At 41.9% G+C, this 20,632-nt stretch overlaps 1 protein-coding gene across 5 annotated transcripts in view; it reads left to right on the forward strand.

The window, feature by feature from the left end:
- Positions 1 to 20,632, forward strand: part of CDK14 (cyclin dependent kinase 14) — a 2,372,392-nt gene that overhangs the window by 1,997,130 nt on the left and 354,630 nt on the right. For all 5 annotated transcript variants that reach the window (XM_069648415.1, XM_069648417.1, XM_069648419.1 and 2 more), the window contains one exon: positions 11,339 to 11,387. In XM_069648415.1, coding sequence (XP_069504516.1) covers positions 11,339 to 11,387 — 49 coding nt within the window. The remainder of the gene's footprint in view (positions 1 to 11,338; positions 11,388 to 20,632) is intronic.

The raw sequence follows: 20,632 nt of genomic DNA on the forward strand, positions 1-20,632 counted from the left end.
GAGGTTATTTGCAAGGGGGAAGTTCTTTAGATGCCAGCATCATAGATGAACTCTATGTTGAACATTGGAAAGAGAACATATTAATATATTGGTATTTCTTTTTATTATAATTCGAACCCCAATGTTCATAGGGTGACTTTTGCTTCCTTGACTTCTCAAAAGTTTGAAGTGTTTTTCTTTCAGATACCGTAAACTAAAATGCGTTTTACGTGCATCCTTAATCATGATCTGTAAGATATTAGCAGCATCTGAAGTCGTAATTCATATAATACTTTGTAATAGAAAAAAGTACACTCTTAAGATTTTCTATAAAAAACAAATGCATGTATTAAGTTCAAGGGACATTTATGACATAAAGATAACATAGCTGGTGAGATGGATCAGCAAAACGAGTGACCACTGCAGAAGTCTCTGAGCGACTCACATTGACTGGTTCAAATCTGGGTAGAGCTGAGTCAGCTTTGCATCCTTCCAACGCTGATGAATAGAGCACTGTTGAATCGGGTAAGACCTGTCAATACAGTGCGTAGAGAGGGAGGAATCCAACATGAAGCACTATTTAAAAAGTAGGATACTATTCAAGAACACATACTTAGTTATAGCAACTCTGATTTACACCTCGCTCGCGATGGTCGATGCAGGGGTAGGTTAGAGTTGCTCCTGGTGGTGCCTTTTTTGTGAATCAAATAATATCTCCAGGAGGAAGTCAGTGTTACTATTGGAAGCCTCTTTGTGAATCTGCCCCTCAGCGTTACCACTATCAAAAAAATAAATCTCTTCAGGAGTAAGGGACTGATTCCCAAAGGAGCCCAATCTTGATGTATGTTACTCCTACACCTTGATGTAATTTGCACTTAAAAATGTAATTATTAGCAACAAACTACTCTAACCTAATATGTAAATTGCATCTGATTCACCAAAAAGTTTGTCACAGCCACAATTGATAATTTGACATGAAGTACTTCTCTTTTGAGTAAATGTCTTTATAACAAATGTCTTTATGTCAAAAAGAAACCAAACAAAACTCCAACTCCTCCAAAATAAAACCCTTAGAGCAGCTCTCGGAATTAACAGAAGAGAGCATATATCGCAACACAGAAGAGATGCACACTGGCTCCCAGTTCAAGCGAGAATCCTGCACAAAATTCTCACCATCACCCATAAAAGCATCTCGGACACCGCCCCCAGCTATCTCTGTTGAAGCATTTCTCGCAAAAATACGCTCAGAACACTCAGATCTAAGGCTTACATGCTTCTTCACATTTCACGCTTCACTAACACCAGAGCAGGCAACGCTAGTTTCCCCATAGCAGCCCCACGCATCTGGAACACCCTCCCCTCCCACCTCAGCAACAAAACCTCATTTCCAAAATTTAAGAAACTACTAAAAACCTAGCTGTTCAATAAGTACTAACAATACAAATACGCTCCAGAAGACAACTGTATTTGTAAATGTAACTTCCCACGACAACTTAGATGTATGTAGCCCACATTTATGACAACCAAGATGTACGGAACCTGCGCCGTGATACCTGAGGGTTTGGGTGTGCAATCAAATGCAATAAATGAATAAACATGCAGTGTAAAAATACAAATGCTGTTTGACATTCTATTCTCCCCCTCCAAAATATTTCACAACCAACTGCTTGCTCGTCACACAGTGGCGGTGTTCAAGTCTGCACATGTCCTTTATTCTGCCGGATCATAGGCCTCCAGAGAGGTACTCATCAAGGTACTTCATGGTAACAGACTTATAGATGATGCAGGATTTGAAGATGATACGTTCTTACAGTGGGAGTTTGGTGATGTGGTTGAATTTGTGGAGTCTTTTTACTTATGCTGCAGTATGTAGGACACATCTCTAAGGTGCCAGAGTAGTCGCCAGCCTTCCAGAAGGGCATTGTCACTCTCCAGGTGGTAGAGGACCAAGGCTTTGACTGCAGATCTGAAGTTGTTTTATAATAGGCTTTTTTAAAGGGGAATGTTCAAGTGATTTTCTAAAATGAAGATGGTTCTATTCTAAATGGGGATGGTAGGAAGCTTGTTCCATAGGCCAGTCCCTGCTGGACCCAGAGTTCTGCCACCAATATTCCTCCTTTTTTTCAGGGAACTGGAGGTCGACGTTCTAAACATTCTGGGGTGGAATATTTCAACACAGGGGCTGAACCACAGTACACACAAAGAATAAAGAAGAGGATTTTGAAAAAGTTATCCTACTATATACTGGAAGCTAAAGGGGGTTTGTGTGAGAAACCTGACGGTGTCTCACTTACTAGTCTCCGGGATCTGTCATCCAGGTGGCCAGGACACAGCCATCACTATTGAATCCAGTTCCTGGGGTGGACCAGTGGGGAGGATCACCTGGATGAGGGGTCTTTGGGTAGTGGAAGTGGGGCCCCGACAGGCGAGACGCTATACCCCTTTCCCTGTAATGCCTTTTCTCCATCCAACCCCATAGGATATTTAGAAGCTCTACCCCCCTTTTCCGACAGAACACATCTTACACAGAGAAATACAATGGACTAACATCAAAGCTGTTTGCGTGACATGTTCCAATACAAGGGTATGGCAGAGTCAGGCAATTGACAGAGTCAGGCATATCCTCCCTCTGTCTCGGGAGGATAGCTCAGGGGTAACGTACTTGCCTTGGAAACAAGATGACACGGAGCACCACAGGTCCGATCCCCAGGTCTGCGCTTAGATACCTTTGGGTATTAAGTGCGTTATAAATAACCTATCATATCATATCATAACCATGCACACCTGACAGCCCTTTACCTTCCCCACAGGGATAAAAGGCAGAGCACAAGAGCACACTATAAGCAAGGCCGAATGTACAAGGAAGCAGCTATTCAGAACCGGCAGTTCGAGCGGAGGAGAAAGGCGGCAAGACTTGAAAGGAGGACAAGGAGGAAATTGCCCTTGCCCTTTTCAATTCAGACCCACAAAGCCTCCGAAAAGGGAATCACAAGGCCAGAAAATACAGCTGGTGTGTGGTGTGACAGGTGTCAATGGTGCATGGGGGCCCCCTGCATTGCTAACATAGGTGGGGAGACACGGTGGCTACAGTGGTACCGTCCTTGACTCCAGAAGCAAGAAAAGCCAACAGGTTCAGCACAGGCGGTGAATCAGAGAAAGCTGACAGCAAACCGAACTGTGGTGAGCCCAAGGTTGCAAATTGGCAACATTATATGAACACAAGGAACTAGACAACAAAGAACTTGTGTGTGTTTGAACTTTTGGGAAAGCGCAGAGAAGGGCCAGCTGCACAGTGGTCAGGCGCTGCAGGAGTGCTCATTCAAAGAACCCTGGCTGGCCCCTTTGTTTTGCGTTGAAACTACAAGTACCAGAAGGCCCTAGGAGAGGGTGGTGTGAGGTATCAGAGTGGTCCTATAAGGGCCATGTCAAATCCCTTGTACAATCGAAAGTCTCTGACCCGTTGCCAAGAGAAAGCTAGGGGAAGGAAACCCCCTTGCTTTCTGATCAAATTGTGAACATTGTGACCTAAGGCATGTGTGAACCTGACGGAGGGATGCCGAAAGAAAGCTAGGGGAAGGGAACCCCACTTTTTGATGAGATGAGAAAATCATGAACTGCATTAGAAAAGTATAGTAAATATTATGTTAAAATGGCTATGTGAACCCGATGGAGGGATGCCAAGGGAAAAGCTAGGAGAAGTAAATCCAGCATTGTGATAAAGCAAAGTGAACTGTGAAATTGGCTACCTGAACTTGGTTGAGGGATGCCTGCGAATTGGGGTGAAGAATGATAAACCTGAGAACATTGTGTTGATATTAAGAGTAAAAAGCCATAGTGAACCCGATGGAGGGACGCCCATGATACAGAAGGAACAAAGCCCAGTGGAGGGAGATCCAAGGGGAGAAGAGCAATCGCCCAAGGTTGAAGATTTCCAAAGGAAATGTTGTTTGTTGTTTTTGGTCTAGGTGGCCTTCTAAGGCAAAAGACTTTGCAGAAAACAGACATGGCCCCTGAAGGTCCTGGTTTCGTTGAATGGTATAGTGAACCTTGTGCTGGAGAGGCCCAGGAGTGTGCATTGTCCCGTGCTTAAAACGTGGTGAAGGGAGACCCCAGCCATACCATCCTGACTTATCATTTTGTGAACACTTCTTTCTTTTCTGGTGAACATTATCCCACACTCTTTTATAATTTAGTGGTGAGGACTGGCAATAGTTTTCTTTTAGTATAGGTCCTTTTTATTTGACAAGACACCACTAGGACTGCCTTATTATTATTTGATGGTTGTAGCTTGCTCCCATCCTAGCTTTATGTTTATTTTCTCACCCATTCATACAGTTTAATTACCCCCGCTTGAACTGTGATCACTTGTGCCTGTCCTTACTGTTGCCACTGTGAGTTCCTTGCATAGGGTGTCAGAGGTGGGATATGATTCAACTGATCAAAATTGAACCCTAAGCTAATAACTGTGGTACCACCAGAAGGGGAAAATAAAATAGTTGATCTCCTTGATTCGGACCGCATATCCACTCAATTAGGTGTCCCACCTGGTGAACAATGCCTGTTCTGGAAAACTCAAGTATTGCTAGATACCATGCCTCTCTCCCATTACAACATACAACTGTGGGACCGGATAATCCTAAAGGTCCGGCCTGTGTTTTCCATTATCAGACCTAGTGCTCTAAATCTCCCCTTCCAAAACTTTTTTTTCATGGTACCCAGTCATTATCTGTTGCAGGGCCATCAGGCTTAGAGATTAATTTACTGCAGCACATTACTTTGACAAATTCAGAGTTGGAAGAGTCAGATGATTTATAGACCTTATTCGAGTGTTACTTCCTTTCTGATTCAGAACCATCTATAGAAGGGACCCTTACACCCCCGGAAGAAATGGCTGATCTAGCCAATGTCATCGCCTAGTTAGCAACTCATCAGATGCATGCCGAGATTACATTTCAAGAAAATGTAGCTAAGCTAATTGAACTGCAAGCAAGACCCTCACTACCGCAGGGGGTGCTTCAACCATATTTTGAAGGTGAAGATTAAGGAATGTTTTTTCTTAAACTTCGAACGCCTAGCTGAACAACTAGGATGGGAAGAGAACCTTAAAATATTCTATTTAGCTAACTACAAACCTCCTATCAGCTACTTAATCTTGCACAGGGAGCCACCTTTCAATGCTTCAAAGAATGGCTGTTAAAAAGAGGGGGGCAAACCTGCTATTTTTATCGACAGAAATTGAGGGTCATTATATTGAACCCAGGAGAAACCCCTGTGGAAATGGATGAACGTGTCAAAAACACTGTGGCCCTTTGGATCAGTGACAAATCTTTAGACGAACTGACAGAGATGATCACCCTAGAACAATTCACTAACTGCTTACTCCCTTTTTTGCAGAAAGCCGTTCTGCAGTTAAATTGACCTACCGTAGCCATAGCCATTGGAACTGCACAAAACCCTTCAGATGCAGCTGAACATTTCCACTCAGCCCATTGTTGGGAGGAACAGAAGAATCATAAACCTATCCACCGACCTCAACCTCAGGGAATAGATAAACCCCTCAAGGAAAACGCCCAATTTACCAGATTTCACTCATCCAGTGGAAACATGTATTTTATTCCCTGCAGCTTTAATTCCAGAGTGAGCTCCCTATTCCCTGTGTGTTCCTGCTTTTAAAATTGCTCATATTCCCACCATTATTTCATGATTATGTCACAGTTTATGATTGGTCAATTATTTCTAACAACTTGCTCAATAGTCCCATGGAATATACTTCACAATCTTCATTGGGTGATTATAGTTTCTCTACATGTGAAAAGAAAAAGATGGGGGCAATTTGCTCAGAGCAATATTACATTATAAATCAGTATTTCTTTTACATTTTTTGTAGCAACATGCCACATTGAAAAAATATGGATTTCTGAAATCCCCCGACTTAGATCGATGTCTGGATATGTGACACAAATGCATAGCATAATTGTTCATAAAGTAATTAATATTTATAATTTTAATGATTAATCAATGTATGGCATTTGAATTTAGACTGTTTAGATATAGGGAATGAATTCAATCATCACATACATTCCTGCTTGTGTCTAACTAGTACATTTGTGGGCATATGACAAGAACATTTTTAAATGTAAGTTGTAATGTTGATTTGAATGGTCCATATGTTCCTAAGGAGAATTCCAAATTTAGTATCATTTCTGTGGATAATGAAACCCATGGTTACAGCAGGTCCTTCAGTCAGTGATTGATTTGAGCAATATGACAACTCTCTTTATTCTCCTTGTATTGAGCCAACCAACTGATCGACTTAATGGAAATCAGGGTCAAAAGCCGCCAGCTAAGTACATTGATTTTCCATTGAACTATGAGAGTGGGTGAACATAGCCTTGACCTTATGGCCACTTCATATTATAATCTGTGCATCCACCCACTTGTTGTGCTTTACTGAAGTGTATTTTCAAGCATGTATCCTTAAATTAGGCTCACCTGGTTGTTTCTGGCTTCCACTCACCAGAGGCCTGTTTCAGGTGGTTATATGTCTTTGGGATTTAATCAATCATTCTAAGGTGATGAATCAGCCTTCCCACACAAGGCAGGAATGTCATATAACAGACAGGTTTACATGCACACCATGGGTTATGTAAACCTGGTGTTCTGTTAACTTGAAAACAAAAATAATATAACATTGCCACAGCCACCTTGAAAACCTATGCTTTGATTTGATTGAAAAATACAATTTTAAATCAAATTTAATTTGCCTCTTTCACCTACTTCACATAGAATGCGTTATCACGTTACAGGAGGACCTGATATAACATGATGGTTCCTATAGATTAATTTGAGGAACAGCAGCGAAACTGTAATGGCAAGCCATTCAACACATGGCGAAACCCTATAAAATCACAAAACAGTTCACTTGAGTTTTCTCATTTTAACATTAATATTTGTGTAACACAGGCCTTGTTCTCCTAGTTGCTTGATTACATTTATGACACACATGGGACTTTGTAATTTTGTATGTGCAGTCCCATGATTGGTAAGAAATGAAACAGCATTTGTTGCTTCTCTGTATCTCACCAATACTTTGGGTTTGTATATTGCTGCAAATCACAATGTTACGGTTTAGCAGGCACAGTTTTCCCTGATTACATACAGTGTTTTTACACTCAAGCTTTCTGAATTTCCTGCTTTCAATTTAATTTAACTGTATTCCAAACTCAGTCTTTGGCCCAGTTCGCATGCAAGCTCCTGGTATGTGCAAAGCTCTATGCCATTTGTAGGGTGTTGCCCCTTAAGAGAGCAGGTAATTGTTTGTATCCCAAAAGTGCACCCATGTTGTGATAGCTGGTGAGAAGCACAAGTTATAAATGATGAAATGTATTTTTTGGCAGCCCTTGAGTTTAAACTTTAGGCAGTATCCATGTGTCCTTGCATTGTACAGGTTTAAAACTTATTTAAGGGTTGCTTACTTTTGATATTGAAACACATGTTTTACAATTCATATTTTATGAAAAACTAGGAGCCAGATTCTGAATTTATTTAGTGCAAGTGATCATTGTCCCAAAAAATGTGTTTTATGCTATTTTCCCACCCCTTTGTGCAAGTACAGTGTTTTTTATGTGCATTTCAATACACATCCCAAATTGAAAAACAGGATCCCCATGGAAATGAAGAGAAACCAAAGCAATTAACCTGTACCACCATCCATGGAAAATGCAAAATTCTGACGGTAATTTTGACCCTGTCATGTATTTTATTTTAAATGTGATCTTATCAGTTTGCATCATGATGCCACACTTGCATTGCTATCCCTCAAAAAGAGATAGACATGTTTTTAATGTTATTATCACATTTCACAATGATGGACCCTTTAAAGCCCATCACTATAAAATATGTTTCAAGAATATACGTGGATGTTGGGAGCCTGCAATATGGGAACGAGTTCCTAACACTAATGAATGCAAGGGGGCTGGCTCTGTCCTTTTTTATTTGCGCTACTTTTTGAGAATTTGCCCTATATTCCCTAGAAGGCATAGAAGGTATTTGCAACAGCAATAAACAATACAGAACTTAGATTAGTCTTCCATCCAGAAGTAAACGTACGTTTTATAATCTTAATGACCCATTTCTAGTACCAAAGGTTGGTACTGCGAGGAGTGATATTTGGATAGTCGCAGCAAGTCAGTCATTCACACTGAGAGGAGGTTCTCCAAGGGCACAATACAACAGCAAATGCCTTTGTGCTGCTGACTTGTGAAACAAGAATTCCCTGCATGATATCTTCTTAGTGCTGTAAGAAAGGCATGGTATCAAAAGTATGATAGACACAATAAAGTATACTTCAAGGGTGTTTATTGAACTGAGGATGGGTTGGTAAAACGCCTATCTAAACTTATTCTAACAATAGAATCAAGCTACGACCATCAAATCCAAAATGGCCCATATTAAGAAACTTATTGCCAAACCCTACTCTAAAGAACAAAAGGGGTGTGGGATGTTGTAATGTGTAAAAATAGTGTGTAATATACGAAAAGGTCAAGGTAACATAGTAGTTCAGGACTGCTGAACTGTAACTTCCCCTTCCCCACATTTCAGCAGGGCACAAGGCAGAACAATGTAGCAACTGGAGCATACTCTGACTTCCTTGGCACAAGGAAGCAGTCTCTAAGGTGCACCTGGACCTTTCAGAATGGTGTCCATTTTGTATTGTATCAAGTCTCTCTGTGTTGAAATGCCTTAGTCCATATATATAACAATTTAAACCATTTTAGGTTATATTCTCTTGCTCTCCCTAAGCCAGGCTTAGACCTCTTTTCCTTTCTTCTTCTCAATGGAATCTTCCTCAATCAGGCTCAAATTCCCCTTTTCTCAGAATACACAATAGATCCCCCCCTGCCGGGCTCAGACCCCGTGTTTCAAAGAATGCTTCACAAAACTTATTTTCTCTTATCAAAACAGACTCCCAACGATCAGGCGCAAGCCTGAGTTCCTTTTTGCCAAGTTTAAAAGTTTGAAGACTTTCAATTGTTGACAGTTTTCTGGCTAACTAGTGCAGGACCACTTTGACACTTTCACATCTCACTGCTTTAACATCTTTCAGAGATACTCCTTCCAGAGACCTTTGAATGAGCACCCACGGGTTCTGTACCACTCTGCCACAATGTACCTCTTCTATTTAAGTTTAAAAGGATCACTTCCTTTCACTTCAGACTTTCATCTGCATTCTCTATTCATCCACTTCATAGCACAGTTAAATTGTATCAGGTTATCACTGCTCAAAGCCTTCGTTTCAATGCCAACCGGTATCGCAATGTTGCCTCCTACTCACCGGCTGCACTGAGCTGCTTGGTTGGTGTCTGTTTCTCTCGAGCCAAGGATGATACTTCGGCAGCCGCAGCTTCTCCTCGCTTCATCTCATCACGCAGGAGGGCCTTGGCCAGTCTGCACCTGTAGGGCGGCATTTCTTTGTCACTCCAGCTGTTAACCGACTATTCAGTTTTGAACGATCACAGAGGGACCGGGTCAAGGGCTTTTCCCTGCTTATAGCCCCGTCTTGACCTGTTCCTCTTCTGCCTTCGTCCAGTCACCAGCGTGACAATCCTGCTCCATAATGCTTTTCACCTCTCTCCTGTTCTTGCTCATAGTGTGCTCTCATGCTCTGCCTTTTATCCGTGTGGGGAAAGGTAATGGGATTCAGGTGCGAGTTGTTACGAGTAATTTCCTGACTCTGCCTGACCCTGAGATTGGGACAAGGTTGCCTGGAATGGTTTGTTGTGAGTCTGTCTTCCCCCAGAGCACTCAGCCTGTGTTGCAGTGTTCATGTTGGAAAGGTGAGGGGTAAGGTTCCCAGAAAGCATATGGGAAGACAAAGGGTAATGGGGAAAAGGGGAATGGGATACTGCATCTCTACATTGAGTGCCCCACTCCCAGTGCCCCGGAATCCGATCCACCGTCTGGTTTCTCACAGCATGCAATGCCCATCATCAGGTTTTATGAGTGGGGAAGTAACTGTATCATTGATGTGGGAGAGTAAGGTGATCCTGATGTCAGTCTAGAAAAACCAAACACCCCTTGAGGGTCCGGAAATGAATGATAATTGGTTGGCCGAAGACCAACCGCCTCATTTACATTGTAAGAATATATATTCATTAGTCATTAGTTATCACGTAGCTATTAGTTCAACTAGAGTGAAGCCATTTTAAGATGACCAGAATGTTTTCTCTCTCTGCTCTCTCTAACGTTGCCACTTTGCCTCATGTAAAACTGCTTTGCTGTAGACATTATTTCGCTTCAATGGTCCAAGGCTAAGAAACATGTTGAAACATTACACTGGCGAGCCAGACAGAAATGCCCGATTCCCTCCCTCGCATATCCTTGAAGACAGGAAGCAAGGCATTTAATCAGTACACGAATGCCAGCGAGTCTCCTGAAAGAATAGCAATGTACAAAACTAGCATTTAAAGAGTTGAATTATGATCTTCTTTATGGCCCCCCTTTCTGAGCCCAATGAGGCCCTGGAGAGCGGGCTGACTTCTAGAGCCAGAATCAAAACTTAGAGATAGTGAGGCCTGGTATGTGCCAGTCTCCTACACGCAGCGTGCCCATGAAAAACAGAAACGCTGTGTTCTCGCAAACAAAGAATGGTGTCTGTAAAACTGGAGATTGCAAACTGTTACTAAATGTGGTGGTCTAAGGTGTCATATTTGTCACACTGGTCAATCATCGCCTCTAATTCAAAGGGAAATGAATTAGGGGCGGCATCAAATGTGTCATTACTGTTTGTAAGATGCTCCGTTTGTATATATGTAACGGATGTATGTCTCGCACTCTCTTGCGTCCCTCGAGGTCTGTTAGACGCACGTCGCGGGGCGTGGGACCACTTGGCCAACTGGGACTATTTTGTATTGCAATAAACCCTAGATTTTGGGAACAGAACCTCGTGTCTGGCGTATCTATTCGTGTGTGGTGACTGTGCCTTGTTTCCACATCTGAGGGTCCCTCAGGGGCCCCTTCACTGGTACGCCCCGGTCACCCACCTACTGCCTGTTTAGCATAACAACACCCAAGGAGAGATACAGATGACTTCACATACAGAAAAGGGCTAAAAGAATGGGGTGTTGCTAAGGGGTAAAGGGAGTGGCATGTCACGTAAGTGCTTAGATACCAAAAAGGGTGCATTGTCCGCAAGAAAAACATCTGTATGACCTTGTTGGAGTTCATAAAAAATGTGCCAGGGGTTGAAATTCCTTCTGCTTTGGATGAAGAAATTATTTGTTTCAAACTGTTCCCCCAGCTTTTTCTGCTTCCACTCTAGCCGTCATAGTAACTACCACTTGTGCTATTTTCGTTACAGACCACTTCACACAGTACGGCTCTAAGAACCTCAGGCAAGCCTGGAATAAGTAAGTTCCTTTTCTTTAGTCTGCTTTCTCTGTCTTTCATGCAATCCATTTTTAAGACTAAATAGCATCTCAAGCTCCATCTCTGTTTTATTCCTACATGACAAAAATGTTTATTATATGGAGACAAATGCCAAAACCTGTTAGATTTAACGTCTGCAGTTAGCAATAGACTTGGTGAAACACCTGATTGTAATCACAGTTAATCTACTCCTTCGATAAATTACACAATGATATCAGGGTTCACAAACCTGAAGCTCATCCTCTGCCACAACTTCATGATGGAACAATGCAAGTGTGAGAGGTTATACTGAGGGGCCAGGCTCTCCAAAGTAAGAAAACTGAAGGGTTCCTCCCATATTGATCAATAGTGCTCTGTGCTCCTGGAAAGTTGACTTAGGCCGTTTGAAGATGTGCTGACTGGGGAAGTAATGTGCTCTCTCTGCACGAGGCCACATGAAACCTTGCCAATGAATGATCTATCTATCTATCTATCTATCTATCTATCTATCTATCTATCTATCTATCTATCTATCTATCTACATACAAGTGAACATGTCTTCACATATGTTCCCCATACAATTCCACACTGTTTCACCAATCTGCACCAGATTCTGCACAGTCACCTGTTAGAGGCCTCTGGACATTACTGGCTACACGACATCTGTACACCCCACCCCTTTCCCCGGATTTCAACAACAGTGAAAATGTGGGTACGAGTTTGTGGATTTGCGTATGTTACCTTACCGTTCCCCATTGTTTCACCAATCCGAACCGAATTTTGCACAGTCACCAGTTAGGAACCTCCATATGTTACTGGCTCCATGACATTTGGACACCCCACCCTTTTCCCGGATTTCAGCAACAGTGAACATGTGGGTACGAGTTTGTGGCTTTGCATATGTTACCTTACCATTCCCCATTGTTTCACCAATCCGAACTGAATTTTGCACAGTCACCAGTTAGGAACCTCCATACATTACTGGCTACAAGACATTCCACCCTTTTCCCAGATTTCAGCAAACTTCTCTGGGCTTGTGGGTTTTTGGCTTTGCTTATGTTCTATACAATTCCACACCCTTTCACCAATCTGCACCAAACTTTGTGTAGTCACCTGTTAGTACGCTCCGGACATTACTGGCCAAATGACATTTGGAAAACCCACACATTTTCACCAGATTTCAGCAAAAGTGAAAATGTGTGGGGGGGTTTGTGTATTCGCGTATGTTCAATATGCAATTTCACACTGTTTCACCAATATGCACCAGATTTTGCACAGTTACCTGTTAGGTCCCTCCGGACATTACTCGCTACATCACATTTGGACACCCCTACCATTTCCCCGATTTCAGCAAAAGTCAAACACATGTTGTGGGTTTGTAGCTTGGCAAAGCGTTGTTCCTTGTACAATTCCACACCTTTTCACCAATCTGCAGCAAACTTTGCACAGTTACCTGTACCTATGAGGAAATTAAAGTCCAGGCACCACTGGGTATATCAGCTAATTCCCAATAAATAGCAAAGTGAGCTTTGTTGATAACCTTGGTGTACCTTATGACACAACTATGCAAACAAATAATATATGGACAGCTATTAATTAACCAAATCCATTGTCAATTTCGTCATGCCCTTAAGGGTGCAGTCTATCTCCAAGTGCTATTTTACTTCCAATGTACACTGTAATTCGTGCACCCCAAGACATTTTTCTGCCTCTTTGGAAATCAGCAGAGACGTGTACAGTAGCTTGGAATATTTGCATTTTTCGTGTTTGTTTCTTTTAGTTAAGAATGACAAATTTAAGGTTTTTAATTTTGGACAAAATTGTAACAGTCGTTCACTTGGACACCTGGATTGTGATGAGATTATAGCAGGTCTAGTCTCCTTTTGTGTTTGGTGCTTCCCTATTGTGACTTGTTCTTTTCCAAGGAATAGATCAAAGGCAATATTGCTGATCAATTGCACTGGGAAAGTGGAATTCACACAAAAGCCAAAAATGGCCTAATGCAAACAAAGAATTATATATATTGATACACATATATTCTGTCAATGAATGTTTGCACCTGGGAAATATTTATCCCAGTGCCAGACCTTTGTCGAAGTGCAGAAATACATTGAAAACATACAAATATGTTCCTATCTCGCCAAGTTAACCCTTTGCCTGGTTCTGCAATCAATCACAGTGGCCATATTGCTTGGTTAATAGTACATGCATCTTTTTTAATTCCTCTGAAATGCCCTTGCTCTGATTAAGGTTCTGCTTCCTTCACACATGGTATTTTCTTCATCCATCTATCAGTAACTTAAAATCCACTTGTTGATGTATTAAAAAATGCATCATGTTCTCTGTGGCATAATGTTTATCAATCAGCATGTTCATAAAATGTATCTCTCACCAATGCAATTGTTAAATATGCCTTTGCAGGCACGAGGAGGGCCTGTTCGAGTACCTTCACATAGAATGTATTATTATTATTGTGTGTTCATCAGTCATCACATCAAAGCTGTCAGACCCTCCAGCTTATTTCAATTTCTCAATCCCGCAAAAAATGGCAAAAACATTTCAGTTTAAAAATAAACAAAGACACAAGGGGCCAGGTTCTCAAACCTTTTTTTGGCACAAGTAATAAAATGCACTAGCACATCTCATTGCTTGCACTAAGAAAAGTGCAGCACAATGCACAAAGGACATCTGAATGGACGCATCTTATATGGGCACATTTAGATTGCCTTTTTCATAACTTGGCGCATTTGCACAAATCAGGGTTCGTGTCTGGACATTTAAAAGTGCACCACAAATTCACAACCAGGATGCTCTTTTAAATATGCAGAAAATTAAGGCACCCCCATGGCGCCTGCTTCGAATCAGTGCAAGGGTGTGCGCACTGCTTGACAGGGTCTGTCCTGTCCCTGGCATGCCATTTTCTTTTATGTGTGACAGCAGATGTATGAACAGCTGCTGTCTCACATGCATTTCTGTTCCTCAAACGGGATATAATGTATATATATCTTTTTGGTCCACATTTACAGTGACAAGCCCTCAAGGGTCCGAGACATTGAAATGTGCTGGGAGCCTGGAGAATAATAGTGGCGGGAGAGTTTAGCCCAATGAAAATGTGCAGGTAACCTTTGAGAATAAGGTGACTTGCTCATTTCCAAATGCTGTTTGTATAAACGCAGCATATTGTCTACTCTATTTTTAGATGCCCCAATTTTGGAGGATCTGGCCCAAAACCGAAAATGTAAAAAGTCACAATATGAGGTGTGAAGGGATAGGGATGGAGGGCGATGGGCCAGATAGTGATTGATGGGAAAGAAAGCAGAGGGAGAGCACTGGGCCAGAAGAGGAAATGGTGGGCAAGAAAGAAAAGAGGAAGCAGTGGGTCAGAGTTGAGATGTGGGTCAGAAAACGGAGAGGAAGATCTTGGCCGTAAAGAGGCAGCAAGCTGCAGATTGGGGGGAAAAATGGGGGAAGACTGCGATAGAATGGGAGAAAAGATGCAAAATGCAGAATTAGCAGTAAAGAATTAAGGACTGTAATTGCAGGAGGAATTTGGGAGTATAAGGTGTGAGTTGGGAGCATGGTTTGGAGTGTGGCATGGACTGGGGAGTTTTAGCTGTGACTTGGCAGTGTGACAGAGCATGTGAGTATGCTCCTGACTGGAAGAATGAGAGGTTTGGGAGTGTAAGTTGTGATGGGGAATTGCTTAGTATGAGAGGTGTGGGTGTGTGGAAGGTCGGAGAACATACAAAAGGAATATTTTCACCATTCAAATGATAATAATCAATAAAGTTAACAATATTAAATAGGCACGCACATTAAACCAAAAAGGTACAGCAAAGGGACATCAGGGACTCTTCCTATTAAATTGCTACAGAGGGTGCAAATAATGACAAATTGGCTCTATTGTAGCTTCACACATTGCCTCTTTGTTGCAATGTGCCAATCTTAAACCCTCCAGTCAATAAAAATGTGACACAAAAATTCTGCAACAAAAACAATTGTGTGCTGCAGAATCAGCGTTGTAATGCTGAAGACGTTTCAGTTCCTTGCACCAGTATCCTGGAGGGTACATTTCACAGTAAGGGTTGCAGCTGCTTCCCTTTGCCACTGCATTCTGCCTTCCTTGTGTAGTTTGCAAGCATTAGGCATCCACCTAGCTCAGCATGAACACTTAGCAATAGGACCTTGTAGCCCAGGGGAAATATAGCTGTTACTAATAGTGATGACACCTTCTGTGTATGCACATGTAAATGTATTGCATGCCTTTAGGATCCCATACATCCATACACAGTATAGTATAGTGGATGTTGAGAAGAATTAGAAACATTATTACAAAATGTAATGTGTATTCTTCTGTTCTCACAAAGTATTAAGAGGCTCAGTACGAGTTGGGCAGTATTCCCGCTGTAAATCTGCCAGAATACTGCCCAACAGAATGACAGTTAATGGCACTTCATCTGGCGGAATTACCGCCTGATTACAAGTGGTGGTGGTGGAGTTAATCCCCATTTTGTGATAGTCCATTGGACTCTATGGGGCATTTTTGGCAGATTTAGCAGAAGCAGAATTACCACTGTGGTAATTCCACTGATTTTGCCAATTTTGGGCAGAAATGGGAGGATTTACCTTCAACATGCTGCCAGAGGTAAATCCCCCACTCCAGGGTCATACTCATACGACGGTGGAGCAGGAAAAGTGTGCGGAAAAATCTGTTACTGCCAATTTTCTCCCACACCGCCATACACTTAATGAGGACCTAAGTCTGTTAAAGAGTTGAGTTCTGAAACATATTTTTCATGGTCATCTATACATATGCTTAACAGACAGCAACATCTTTACATAGGGGATTGTTTTTCCATATGCACTTAAAATATGTGTAGTGAAGAAGCCAGGTACCCCCACCTGAAACACATCGCCCATATTACCTGTATGTTGGAAACCAGAATATGTGACATACATGGAACAGTTGAATCACCAAACGGCAGAGTATGGACTCTGTGCGGTACCAGTGAAAGTACCAATACCTAAGCTAGTCTGGGAGGCAAGGTACCCATTGAGAAAACCATACATACATACGAGAAAATATGATGGCCATTTGAATGAAATCCCTGAATAACCAGAGCAAATAAATGGACAAGACAAATGGCGACGTTATGCTGAGCTGAACTGATGCACATAGAAGAAATGCAGAGACAAGAGAATGAAGATATTCTATAAGGCATCAATAAAGTACCAAGGATAAGTGACATCTTGGGATCAAGATGAAGAAGCTTATGCCAAAGAAATAGATGAAGATATCAAGCTAGTTTATTCGTGTACAGATGCAAAAGAAACGCAAGCAGACAAAGTAATCTTGAGGTTAGCTTTATAGTGAATAGATTGCATATGGACAAATAAAGGGTGGATGTTTCCACTACGCATTATTGCAGTGCTGGACATTAGCAAGAAGGCCTAATTTCTAGTGTGTCACAGTTAAAAAAGCAAATTGAATTACAAAGTGAATCTCAGCAGAAATAGTTGGATGAGCTAAGAAGCCAAGGTCTTATCAAACTGGAGTAAACTGACATTGGATACAAATTGTGTCGAAGAACAGAAACTCCTGTCCAGAAGGCATGAACAAAACAAGAAAGACGTCAGAGGTTCATTAGAAAATAGTATTTTAATGCACTAAAAGCTCGATTCCATGGTCTCTAGTCACATGGAAGAATGGAGTTGGACGAACGAGGTGGTCACACCTATGCATGAGTGCAGAGTGTTCCCTCACTCCCTGAATTTCTCAGAGCTAAGAACAAAATCAAGGCCGAGCTTCAAAGCACTAATTGACTGTAGGCCTCTGAGATGATGATGGATTGATATGCTAATTGGTGGGAAGCAATGGTTAAGGCGAGCTCACCAGCACCTAGATGGCCTGCCTGCATACTGCTAGACGTAGGTGAAAACATACTGACGGGGGTTAGAATACCAAACAATTGTAGAGGACTGCTTATTTAGGGGTCCTATAGTTGTGTAACCAATGGGACGTCATGTATTTAGTGACACTCAAAGTGGTCATTTTTTGGGGTGGCATTAGTTGGTCCACCCGATAAGAAACCTATCACTTTCTTTCACTTTTTCAGACTAGTATGGATCATATACTTAGACATTCACTCATAGCCAATCACCCATACTCATAGGGTTTTGTAGTTTGCCACTTAGGATGACGTTAGTAAACAACGTAGGTTAACGTTATTGATGATGAGTTTTGTGTATAACATCTCAGTTTTTACTAAGATGATTTGAGTACGAAGATTGAGCAAGTTCCTTGATGTTCGTGTACTCCCTGTTTTAGATAATTGTTAATAAAACAGTTCTGTTGCCGACTACCTGAGTTGTGTCTATTATTGATGTATGAATAAAATTCTGCATCCCCATCCATCTCCAGGATAATTGCTACTCATCTTAAAGGGCTGGGGTTATCCAGTTCATAGGGTTCACCCTACTAAAAATCTCTTAACACAATATGTGGACTGCAACTACAAGCTATTAATAACACTTAATTAAGTGTAAATTGTATGATGATGCACACCCTCAGAAAGATGGAATACATACACCCGTCAAAGATGGCAATTCAAAACAAGCCCTGGTTACAGGAAACTAGACGCAATGTTTCCGTTGCATGCTACACTTGCATTTCTCTGTGCCCAGATCCTTGATTGTCTTGCATGGTGGAAAGGTGCTGGCTTTGGGTGCACTGGGCACGCAGCCAGCTACTGCATGAATGCCTAGGTGTATGGCATGTTCTCAACACCTGGGTATGCATTGGCTGATGACCCTATGTGGGTGGAGTCAGTGTGCGTGTTTTCATCAACAGGGGTTAAAGGCCCCTTTGCTGTAAATGCTTTTTTGACATCTCTTCCTCTTTTGTGTAAAAAATGAATAGTAAGGGTAGCCCTTCATTTAGGGTACAGAAATTCTGCCAGCGGTCTAAGAAAGCCCTCTGCATCCTGTTTCCTCATGGTAGATCAGCCACAGCTGAAAGTACATGCCTTGTTACTCAGGGATGTGCATTTATCTGCAGCAGTCTCCCCACCGACTTATCCCAGCCGCATTCTGTTAGTGCACTCCTTTGCTGCTATAAGCATGCGTTGAGTCGCCTGTATAAATCGGTGCTCCTACGGAATGTGTAGTTTATTCCACTTGCCTGTGACCAGGAAGGAGCTACTCCGGGTCCTGTCCAGTGATGTACTCAGGGAGATGTGTGGGCGGCTGGGTGAAGTCCTCAATTGTCTGCGGGTACTGAGATTAATTATATTACTGTATATTTTTTATTTTATTGCTTAAAGCGCAGGCCTAGCTCGAGAGCAGCAGAGCGCTGTACAGAGTGTGGGTAGCCGGCATTTGGACTGGCATCCTTTAATAGTAGCGCAGTACTGTGAGGTCTGTGCATCGGTATATGCACCCATTGGAATTAGTCCTTGGTCAGGTGTTGTTGAAAGTGCCATGTTTTAAGAGATATATGGACAAGTGCAGATAAGTAATGGGCTGCTGAATACCACAGTCAGCTGTGTTCAGTTGTCTGCTATGAGAAATCTCCCACTCTCGCCTAATTGATTCGGAGAAATCGTCCTGGTAAAATATGTAATAGAGTGGCGGGCACTATAAATTGTTAATGTTTCTTTACCACGGCAAAGTAAAATTGTCAATACTGTAAATGTGTAAATGTCTGGCAGCTGTTGTGTGCATGGCCCGTGCTTGTAAGCATGATTTCAGCTGCCTGGCCTACACTGCTTCCCTTGCTGTCCCCGCACCCTCCTTTGCCCGCGCACCTGTAGCTGCTGAATGGCTACTCAGTACAATGACTGCTCAGAACAATATGGGTTTGCAATCGGAAATAATCGGAAAGCCACAGCTTTGAATCGTGGCAGCATCTTATTCCAACGGCAACATTCAGTAGCTGGATTCTCACAGATTTGATAAGGAATTGTTGCACCTTCGCGAACATTAACAAACGCAATAATCCTAAATATGTCTGTGTTGGAAACTCCTGTAAAGAATTGACTTTACAATCCTGCAAGAGTAAAAAGCCAACCCCGGGGCCAGATTACTGAAACTTTGCACCGGTGCAAGTGCAAGTTTGCACAGTATTAGTACTAGGGAACAGGTTGCCCTATTTTATAAAATGGTGGGACATATTAGACAACCTTTGCACTGTGGCAATTGCAGTTGGGCATGTTATAAGTACCAGGGATAAAATTGCCCTTGTGCAAAAAAATATACATTTTTGAACACATTTTTGCACAAATTCAAAATGTGCCATAGTGCATATTTTTTTCCTAGTCCAAGGAAATATCCTGGGAAATTGATTTTTGGTGTTAAATCCAGAAAGAATTATAACTTCTTCTCCAAGTGGCTCTAGGGCTGAGGATTTACATTTATCTTGATTGCCTTCTATTGAAAGTAGCCACTCTCTCCTACATATGTGCTACACTCTTCAACAGGATTCCTTGGGGCCATTCGATTTGGCCAAGCTGGCTGTTAGCAACCTTAATAGAAATGGAGAGCTAGAAGTGAATAATAAAGATCAGAGATTATCCTCTTCCCTTGATCTGGTGGCAATTTTGGAAAGAGAGATGAATCTGCAATGTATGGCACATTAAACAGCTCTAAATATCTATCCCCTGAAATACTTGAGCTGGGGGTACTGGTAAAAGCTTTGCATGCGTTGTGTACACAAATTGACCTGGACCAAAAGAATCAGACATTTCCTTTACCCTGTATTGTTGATATAATACTAATGAATAGTGGGGCTGCAACTGAGTTAGTGAATATATCACAAAACATGTATGACCATAGTTCCTCTGTGGAGGATCAAAATGGAGATGATTTAATACATTTAAGTTTCAAAGAAGAGCAGAATGATGTTAGTCATCAGAAAGAGATGAATCCGGCTCTCAGTTTCTCGCCTACCCTACTGGATTCTGAAATTGTGGCAGAATCAGATCCCTTGTGGTGCAAAATGAACAGGAAATGTTTACAAAAGACAAAGGAAATATCAACGTAAACGTTATTCTAAGTGTATGGTCGAGGATAGAACAGATTTAATAAGCCCTGCTCTGGTTGTGAAATCTAAAGGAATGAAAGGCATTAAAAAGAAGTCTGCATTTAAGGCAAATTTGGTAAAGGGCTCATCTAATATTGCCAATACTTCTCTGTCACAAGGCGCTATGGATCACTGGTTAACTGAAATTCTGGTACAGCAATGTTTTAT

The sequence above is a fragment of the Ambystoma mexicanum genome, chromosome 2q (genome assembly GCF_040938575.1).
Source record: "Ambystoma mexicanum isolate Mex_15411 chromosome 2q, UKY_AmexF1_1, whole genome shotgun sequence".
Lineage (NCBI taxonomy): Eukaryota > Metazoa > Chordata > Amphibia > Caudata > Ambystomatidae > Ambystoma > Ambystoma mexicanum.